This window comes from Sinocyclocheilus rhinocerous, unplaced genomic scaffold (genome assembly GCF_001515625.1).
Source record: "Sinocyclocheilus rhinocerous isolate Xijiao unplaced genomic scaffold, SAMN03320098_v1.1 scaffold2696, whole genome shotgun sequence".
Lineage (NCBI taxonomy): Eukaryota > Metazoa > Chordata > Actinopteri > Cypriniformes > Cyprinidae > Sinocyclocheilus > Sinocyclocheilus rhinocerous.
In genome coordinates this window covers 348474-358786 of record NW_015639582.1, presented here as the reverse complement: position 1 = coordinate 358786, position 10313 = coordinate 348474, and the positions used below count along the sequence as shown (strand labels likewise).

General features: G+C 37.4%; 1 protein-coding gene across 5 annotated transcripts in view; it reads right to left on the bottom strand.

Annotated features, from left to right (window-relative positions):
- Positions 1-1220: 1220 nt before the first annotated feature.
- LOC107751522 (heterogeneous nuclear ribonucleoprotein C-like) overlaps positions 1221-10313 on the bottom strand; it is a 12183-nt gene continuing 3090 nt past the window's right edge. For 2 of the 5 annotated variants that reach the window (XM_016567260.1, XM_016567259.1), the window contains 9 exons: positions 9994-10025; positions 8393-8437; positions 6238-6503; positions 5039-5111; positions 4897-4944; positions 4597-4754; positions 3448-3561; positions 3254-3372; positions 1221-3176 (listed from right to left, as the gene is read on the bottom strand). In XM_016567260.1, coding sequence (XP_016422746.1) covers positions 3078-3176; positions 3254-3372; positions 3448-3561; positions 4597-4754; positions 4897-4944; positions 5039-5111; positions 6238-6503; positions 8393-8397 — 882 coding nt within the window. In that variant the 5' untranslated portion in view covers positions 8398-8437; positions 9994-10025 and the 3' untranslated portion in view covers positions 1221-3077. Of the gene's footprint in view, positions 3177-3253; positions 3373-3447; positions 3562-4596; positions 4755-4896; positions 4945-5038; positions 5112-6237; positions 6504-8392; positions 8438-8836; positions 9172-9380; positions 9423-9993; positions 10026-10313 lie in introns of those variants that run through there. The other 3 variants (XM_016567263.1, XM_016567262.1, XM_016567261.1) reach the window with 3 other exon arrangements.

The window sequence follows — 10313 nt, the reverse complement described above, 5'->3', positions numbered from 1 at the left end:
CACAGCATCTGAAATGTTGTTATGGTCATTCGGAAATGCCCGAGCAAAGTCTGTCATCAAAGTATTTCTGTATAATTGCCTCCCAGAACTGTTAAACGACTGCGTTCCCAAACAGCAGCATCCACCTCCGAAACAATAACCGCATTCATTGTGTTTCGTCTGCTCGATCTGAGGTGCAAGCAATTTATTATATAGGAAAATTATTATATTCAGTAGCTTCTCCTACTTTTCTTAGTGATGTATAGTGCCAGTTTATCAGGAAGTGATGATTTTGTTCTCTTTGACTCGTTGGATGGAAACGGTGCTTGTTCGCAAATGTTTTGTGCGATATTCCAATTTTGCGCATAAGTTTAATTCGCAACTTTGAATGGAAGCCCGGCTAATGACTGCTGCTGCCGCCTTTATTTCTGCTGTGTGATTGGCTGTTAGATTAATCCAGATCAAGGAAAAATGTCCAGAGTTTATCATCATTCGCCACATTTTATTGCGATCTCGATATACCATCCAGCTCTAGTTAGTTTATTTATCAGACTTATTTCACAAAAAATTTAATATTTACCCAACAAGTCACCCAGTAACTGCACAACCAAACACAAGAAAATATTCTAAAAATAACTATTATGAAAATAAAATAAAAAATATTTAACTAATAACAAATTTGAAGTTTGTCCTGAAAGCAACTTTAAGACTGGTCCAATTTTATACAAGTAGTAAAAACACTGTGAATTGGTCGAGAAAAGTAAAAAAAAAAAAAAAACCCCACAAATTGTCAACCGTCACTATAACCAACTTTTTATTACAAACACCTACAGACTCAATCAGTGCTCGACCTCCAAATCATTAAATCAATCAAATACCATGGTAATCTTTCATCTCATACTGTGATACTGCCATAAACATTTTGGGTCGATGAGTTCACAGGCTCCTGAGGCCTAAACAGAAAATGTTTTGAGCGGTTTGGGTTGTGTTTTAACAGGTCCTCTAATTTTGCAGCAACAGACAGATCGAGAGATGAATGTAGAAGATGATAAAGATGAATGTGAAAAACAATCTCATAAAAAAAAGAGAGACTCGTCTAGACCTGTTTGTCTAAACCTAGTCTTAACCCAATTATACAACACACATCCTAAACAAACATTCAATAGCATGCAACAACATTTACAGAGTTCTCAAGGAAACCTAAAAAAAGAAAATATCAATCTCATTGCTGGAGAAGCTAAACTGAAATTCCAAGCATTTGCTACAGGCCTTAAAATGATGAGATTTCATTTTGGACGACAGCAACACAAATTTACACCAAATATATCTAATAAATCATAAAAGCCCTACAAACATCAGTGACGAACAGCGGTAACACAATCACCATTCATTGCATGAAGTGCAGCGACCGCAGGGAATGCTGTTGAATGACTCAAATTAATCAGTGTTTCTTTTAATTAGTTCATTGAAATGAAGCAAATTGTTTTGCTAACATAAATGAAGACATTTCAGAAAGGCATTTGATTAGACTGTCTCAACTTGTAAGGCTGCAAGCATAATTAAAAGCAAAAAAACATTGCATTTTGTCACTCTTCATGGCTACTTGTTGGGGAAAATAAAAAGCAGTTGAAGTAGTTTATCATCATAGCAGTTGTTCCAGATTCTTACAATAAGAGCCAACATATCATGACCACTTGTAGTTTTATTGCAACTTATAACAGACCAAACAAAAGACAAACAGAACGAATGGAAACAAAATGGCTACAAACACATTGTGTATTTACCAGAAGGAAACTCTCCTCTTAGTGTCACTGTACACAGATACAAACCGACAGGTAAAATGACGTTGACTGTACAATCACACTCTCAGTGACCACATATGGGATATAAAAGTTCAGTTCAATCAAACAGTATTTCTGTGAGGTTAAATAACAGAACGGGGCCACACTGGTCAGGACGAGTAACTCTACATTTATTCCCAAAACGAGTCCTAGAGGAACATTGCTGTGCCTGAACCAGCGCACAGACAAGAACGAATGGGTTCAGTTCGTTAGGGTTTGGGGACTAAAGTCCGTCAAGAGCTTTGGGACTCAGTTGGAGAACCATTTGGGACTCTTAATAAGCCAAAATAATCGAATCGACTTGTATGTGCTTGGGAAGACGGCGACAACGATCAACAGTGCATTTAAGAACGGAAATCTGCACAGAAGGGTCTCACAACCATAAGAATCAAGGAAAGCATTGAAGACAGACGTTCATGAGTATTTGAGCGCATCTGTGCAATCTCAAATCTGCACAGGCCGGTTTAAGGAGTGAATTACACCTCAAGAACATGGCAGAACGTTCCCGAACTCCAGCCACCATTATCACCACCGTAACTCATGCATCAACTTTAAAAACACCAAAGGAGAAGGACCTGAACGTGCCTGAAGTGGGAAAGGATCCAATTTGTTTGTACCGGCAGCGTACGTTTGGTGCAAACCAATTAAGGTAAAACGTACATGTTAGTGTCTCTTTAAGAGCTCTAATTTCCAAATTCAATGCATTCTGATTGGCTCATCAATGTGTCAATCACTAAACCACCGTCCCACCCAGTAGACCTACATTAGTCGTTCAGGATAGTTATCATTATTGACAAATACTGAGCTTGCCTTTAAGGGGTTGAAAAGTTATGAAACTGGTTACTTTTTTTTGCTTTAACCTTCATCTAAGCACAACCTTTAACTGATATTTTGGTAAAATCCGATCGTAGCACTTCTAAGTGGTTCCTCCACCAAATTTCAACAAACACAATCAAGCTGTTGGGTTGCCAGTCTTTAAAAAAGCTTGGCAGCAAACTTGTTCAATGTCACACCAATGAAGGAGATTTCACTGCAATCCAAAGTATTTTCTCAATTCTAAAGCACTCAACTGTTTTTAATGCAAGAATTGCGTGATCTCATGGAAAGCTGGCTGTAGTCAGGGGTTCATGCGACTTATCTAAAAAGTGTCAGAGTCTTAGTTATTGTTCTGGAATTATAAAATAAAACTAAGTGTGCATTAAAGGTCAGAGGATCTACTCTATATATCTCACGGTGAGCATGCATGTGTGTCCGTGTTTAAGAATGGTCTCCGTTGGCGCTGTCTCCATCGTCCTCTCCTTCCTCCTGCTCACCTTCCTCTTCCTCCTCCTCATCCTCCCTTCCTCGACTCTTGATCTGCAAACCAAAAGCAACGGGTGAATACGAGCGAGTCGATACATGATTTCTGCCGCTGTTGTTTGTCTTTCACTCACCTCCTCTTCCTCCAGCAGGTCTCCCTCGTCCTCGTAGTCGTTCATTTCTGTGCTCTCGCGCTCTTTCTTGCCGCTGGAGTGCTGCGGTGAGACTTCATCTGGTTTAGTGCTCTTCACCTCTGTGCAGAAATGTGAGGAGAGCCTTTTTAGAAGTGACTAGTTTTACTGGTTTTGTTCATTAGTGTGGCATGTACCTGATTTCTTGCTGTGGTCTCTCTCCATGCGCTCCAGGCTCTCCAGCAGATAGTCCACTTTGTGTTTAATCTGAGTCAGTTCCTTCTTAATGGTTTGTAGATCATCAGCTCTCACTGCACACAAACAGGGATATAAATGGTGGTTGCTAAACATCTCGGACATTGAGGTGCTTATTATTAGTCCAAATGTACACCGCGGTTCAAAAGTTTGCTAATAAGATTGTGGCATTTGTGAAAGAAGTCTCTTCTGCTCAGCAAAGCTGCATTTATTTGATCAAAAATAGATTTAAAACGTTGAAATGTTATTACTGTTTAATATAACACTTTTCTATATGAATACATTTTCAAATATAATTTATTTCAGTGACGCAAAGCTGAATTTTCAGCATCATTACTCCAGTCTTCAGTGTCACATGATCTTCAGAAATCATTCTAATATGCTGCTTTGCTGCTCAAGAAACATGTCTGATTATTATCAATGTTGGAAACAATCATGATACACTGCCATTCAAACGTTCTTTTAAAAAGAAATGAATACTTTTTATAAAGGACGCAATGTTTCAATTAAAGTGACAGTAAAGACATTCTATTGTTACAAAAGACTATTTCAAATAAATGCTTTTCTTTTGAACTCTGTTCAAAGAATCCTGAAAAAAAAGCTAATATTTGCCACAAATAATCAAACAGAAAACACTGAGAACTAAAAACATTATTACTAACCGAGCACCAAAATTATTAATAATGCAGCAAATCAGCATATTAGAATGATTTCTGAAGATCATGTGACACTGAAGACTAGTAATGATGCTGAAAATACAGCTGCGCATCACAGGAATAATTAACAATTTACAATATCCGCAAACAGAAAACAGTTATTTTAAATTGTAATAATTTCACAATATTAATGATTTTATTTTTGATCAAATAAATGCAGCCTTGAGCAGAATAGACTTTTCAAAAAGATTTTCAAAAAAAAAAAATTAATTATTCCAAACTTTTGACCCTATAGTATGCATATATCAGAACAATGTGGTTATAAAATGTCAATTTATGTATAATTATTTAGTAGTGAACATAAAAAAAATGATGTAAGAATAAAAACCGAGGGATGTATCAAATGGAGAATATAGCACACAAACTGCGCCTCACTGGTACGGGACGTGCGCTGGCTGCTCTTAGAGGAGAAGCTGCTCTTGGTCCTGCGGCTGCCGCCGCTCACGCTCACTCGCGCCCGTTTGGAGGGAATCACCGCCCGCGAGAGCGGAGGAGGAGGAGGAGGGGGAACACGCGACGGGTACGAGTACATCCTGAAAACACACGCTCAGATTAACACGCACGTTCCTGGAATCATGCAATCCCAGTTCAGACAGACATTAAAAGCCTTTAATGAATAATAATAAAAAAGCTCTTTGCAAAGCGTTTGATCAGTGAACCTGGAAGCGAGCTCACCTGTCATAGTAATCTCTCTGAAAGTCATAGTCCAGATCAAACGAAGAACTGTTGGAGGAGAAAGCAATTGAAGAATTAACAGGGGTAAAAATACTTATACATAAAAATAAAAAAAATACATAAAAAAATATTAAATACAAACCTGTACATATCTCCTGCAGAGCGCTTAATAGTGTTTGGCCGATGGGGTTTTGGCTCACCAGCCAGATTAATATCTGAAAAAGCAGAAAGATTGAACACACATGAAAAAAAAAGATCGATAAAAAGATAAAAGATATCACCTAGTAGTCACGAAATTGGATGAAAGCATCTGCAAAATTAATAAAATGAATTTAAAAAAATGGTGCTCATGCATAAGCATGTATCTTAAGGCATCCTTAAAGTTTAGGGCACAAAATAGCAACACAACTTCGGAAATCCTGGACTTTCTTTGAGCTTCAACTTTGAGTTAAGACCATGTCAAATTAAAGATATTAGGCAGAAATGTCCTGATCTCAGTTTCCCTCTCCACTATCCATATCAGGCTAAATATTGCAACACATCAAGGTCACAACTAACTATAACTAACTAACTATAACTGACTGACTAACTAACTAAATAAATATTGATTTTGCATAAAATAAATTACTGAGATTTAAGATTACGACTGTTTTTGCATTGTGTGAATAATACTTATTACTTAATATAATAATTATATTTTCACAATGCAATAATGAGAATTTGATTGGAAGCATAAACTGTCATAAAAATCGTGACAATACAAAAAATAAAATCCTGATGGCCCTAAAACGAAGCTTTATTTTAAGCAAAAATAATTCCTTATTCTTTTGATTTTTGGTGAACAAATTCTTGACAGGTTTTGTGAGATTAAGCAAGGCCTGCACATATACCAAGACAGTTCACTCACATTATTTTGTCACTCACATGACAAAATAAGTCCCGCCTTCTAAATAAAACAGCCAATCGCCCATTGGTTAAGTCAAGTCATTGCATTATTGCAGCTGCCATTATAATCTTACTTCAGAAACAGACCTATGCTTGGGATTACACCTGCACAAATTTAGTTGCCGATTTGAAATGTGCCATTTAAATGTTCAGTTTGGCCTGCAGATTTCAGTATTTCCCCATTCAAGTAGAACGAGTTGGTCTTGCACATGTTTGGAGGCATTGCAAATATGGCCGCAAAGACCATTGACTTACCTTAAAAAAAGGACTTTGAATTAGCTTAAATAGGAAATGCCCTTGAAATAATTGAAACATCCTTGGAAAACGAAGGTAAGAAATTAATCTCCAATGACCTGCATCAATGAGATCTTCGCAGTGGGACGTCACTCTACTTACCGAGCACCTGTCCGACGATCATCCGCCCGTCTTCGCCAGCAACAGCAGCTCTGGCGTTCCTCTCGTTGACGTACTGGACGAAGGCGAAGCCTTTGTGCACAGAGCAGCCCACGATCTTCCCATACTTACTGAAGATGGCCTCCACATCAGCCTTGGTCACCAGCATGGTGTTGAGGTTCCCGATGAAGACCCGGGAGTTCAGGGAACGCGGATCCGTCTTGTTGGTGACATTGCTGGCCATCAGGCTGCTGGTCGTGGGGGAAAGTCTGGGCGAAAAGAGAGGAATAGAGGGGTGCAGAAGATCGACAGAGACAGGAAGGACAAATGAGAAATTAGCGTGTCGATAACAACATCACCGGCCTCCATAACTACATTTCCATCCAAAATTGCAAAGTTAACTTAAAACGGAGTATCACATGAAACATTTGCAAATAAAGCACAGTTTCCATTCCATATGTTCAAGAGAACAGAATCTTCACTTCCTGGTAAACTGGTGCAATAGATCCGTAATAAAAATGGACGTTGGTGCAAATGCAACAGATGAAATGTAATAACAATCGCTGCCATGTAATAATATTGGTCTAATGTGTGGGAATGCAATGGTTTGAAACCATGGTCAAATGGTCTGAAATGGTAAATATACCAAATTATTTTGATTACAGACTCTGCACAGCCATTTCAGAATTACTATATATTTTAGATGGTGTGTAATGCGATTGGTCCACTGGTTAGTCCAGTTATCCAATCCTGTGATTGGATGTTTTTATTGTGCATCAAGGGATTTGTTCGATAAATGCATTTCTGCATTTCTATTGGAGGTTGTGCGCACGACTTCTAATTGTATTAAAGAAAAAAATTCTCCTCAATTGAGCACGTTTTTTTTTTTTATTGTGCATTTTAAGATTTTACATGCATGCGACTTTAAACAACATCTGATTTTGCATAAAAATACATGGATGGAAACAGCTAGTGAGACCGGATTCGTTCTGGAAATCTAGTCAACATGAAACAGTATTTGCAACCCATTTTTCTTTCATAATAGCATTTACTGATGAATTACTTGCAATAAGACAAATATGTATTATTAAAGTAAATGGGGCCAATTTTGGTTTCACATGGACTTTCTCAGTTTAAAATTGAATCACATGAAGATTACAGCCCAGATCAATACTTAAACATTTACAATTACTCCACTATTATGAACATTACCAAAGAACAAGGCTTTTGAGTGAAGAACAAACATGAAGATATACAGTTTGTAACTATCAAAATAAAATAATTTACATTAGTTTCATAAGTTATATCAACTAATATGTTTAAAATAAGAGCCACAGTTTACTGATGAATTACTTGCAATAAGACAAATATGTATTATTAAAGTAAATGGGGCCAATTTTGGTTTCACATGGACTTTCTCAGTTTAAAATTGAATCACATGAAGATTACAGCCCAGATCAATACTTAAACATTTACAATTACTCCACTATTATGAACATTACCAAAGAACAAGGCTTTTGAGTGAAGAACAAACATGAAGATATACAGTTTGTAACAATCAAAATAAAATAATTTACATTAGTTTCATAAGTTATATCAACTAATATGTTTAAAATAAGAGCCACATCAGTCATATGAAGCTTCCCTTTGCTATAATGTGCATAGGTATGCATTTGAAATCAAGAGATTCACTCTATCACCTAGACAGGCATGTATGTTGTGGTCTTATGCAGTCTGTTGGTCAAATGCGCCACAGGGGACGGCGTTCACATCTGTATGACTAGTACTGGGTGGGAAATGTGGTAATGTATGACCTGCTGAGACATCACACTTGCAAACTAAATGCCTGCTGCATTCTAGCTTAAATATAGAGGCCTTATAGTATTGGTTTATGGGTTTGACAGAGTAAAATGTGAAGAAATGCACTAAGTGAATTTACTGAGGAAAATGTATCTGGTTATGTGTGTGTGTGGATCGTTTTCTGTGCTTACTACACGTTTAAAGGTAAACTGGTATGTTTAAGCTGGACTGGTCAGTGTTTTGGTGGTATTTTTGGACACTTTTGGGACACGTGGCTACCTGACCGCCACATAACGTGCACATTGAGATATTTAAGTGTGCTGAGGGGGATGTTGGGGGTTGAATAGTCAGAACTCACTCCATTCTGTCTGTAATTCAGGTCGAGTCGTCTGTCTGCCTGATTCTGTTGGAGAGAAGAGGGTTGTTATTGGACACCGTTGAGCTGCTGCTCAGCAGTGCATTGTGGGTGAAAGTCGTACTGCGTGGGGGGGTGATGTAACCCACCAGACTTTCACGGACATCACACCAATCTCAACACTTTCCCAAGGTCAAACAAGCACGCTACTGTTCAGATGCTGCCACCCAGTGGTTGGTATACACAACTTGAAGCAAAGCAAATGGAATCCAGACAAATATCCCAAGTGAAAAAAGATCAGCCATGACACCATGTTATATAAACCCGCTCAATGTCACATGATCCCTATCTAAAACCCTTTCATTTCAAAGTGTCAAATAGTGACGTTTCTCAGTCATGTGATGCAATCAAATCCTGCGCTAATGGAAAAAAAATAAATAAACTCACATTGCCACCAACAGATTAAAAAGGTCTATCAAACGATGCCCTCGGCACAGCTTAAGACGCACCATTAAGTCTGCATTATCGCTGAACAAAAAGATGAATATTAGTGTGTCTGTAGGAAATTGTAACTTTATAGAGATGAAAGAGGGTGAAACAGTCACTATGGACCAATTATAGAGCGAGTCAGAGGTCTACGCAAATTAAGATATCCTCAGGCACCATGCTAGATATCAGAATAAACATGAATTTAAGGAAAATTAGGCCCTGTATGTTTCTATAACGTAATAAGTTGCACAATAACAGCTACCTTTGCTTCAAGTTACAGCAATTTTAGTCGACTATTTCTCAATATTTCAATTACAGTACAGAATTATTCTATAAAGTCAAGATTATGTTGCAGCTACCATTGTTTTCACCACCGCCAATTGAAAATTCAATGGTGTAAATGTGGGTATTTTAGAATACATTTTAATGCTATTTAATGGGAAAACAATGAGTTTTAAATATGAAATTTAGATGTTTGTTCTTGCTCTTACAACAAATTTACCATGGCAAGATGAAGACTTATTTGCACTCATCCAGAACACAACTGTACATGGAAGGACAGAAAACGTGTTTAAATGGCACATACTAAAAAAAAACTATAGTCAACATTTGAAGTGGATCAAAAAAAGTTCAAAGTTGTCCTAAGACAAGAACGCATTTTGGTTTCAGGTTTTAGGACAACTCTGATGAAAGGTTTTGATCCACTTCAAATATTGATTAGTGTAGCAGACACAAAATTATAATTGTCCTGTATATTACATCACCATTAATCCAAAAATAAGGCTAGACCTCAGTGTCAAAAATTGGGATTCTCTCTAGGAGTGGTTTAGCTAAATGTAGCGTGTCTTTGAACGTTAAGCCTCTGAAGCGTGTGGTTTAGTGTTCTGCTGGCCTGTTTGCTCAAGCTTATTTAGACAATTAACGTTTTTCTAATTCTACTAAAGAAAAAAACAAAATCCACAAGACTACTAATAAAGTATTTGTTACTCTACGGCAGTTTTAAAGGTGATAGAAGTAGGTAAAGGCTACACACAGCAAATGGGAGGCTAGTCTGAATAAAACACTTTTCAGGAAGATTGATGCAGAAGTGGAGAATAAAAGACAAAACAACTTACGGATTGACGTGGGTCAAAAAAGCTGCCTCAAACTACAAAAAAAAAAAAAGCAAAATGAATAAAATCAGAAATTAACATATTTTGCTCCCTAAAGCAGGGAAAACGTTTTTGTTTTTTTACAATCGAGATCTTTAGGGTTGAGAGACCTGAAACCTCCATGATAGGACTAATCTTTCTGAGAAAATTGATGACAAATTTGGACTTGAGAATAGAAGTGTGACCTGCATGAATTTAAAGAGCTAAATGTGTGTGTTGTATGCAAAGGCATTAAAGGGATGGTTCACCCAAAAATGAAAATTCTGTCATTAATTACTCACCCT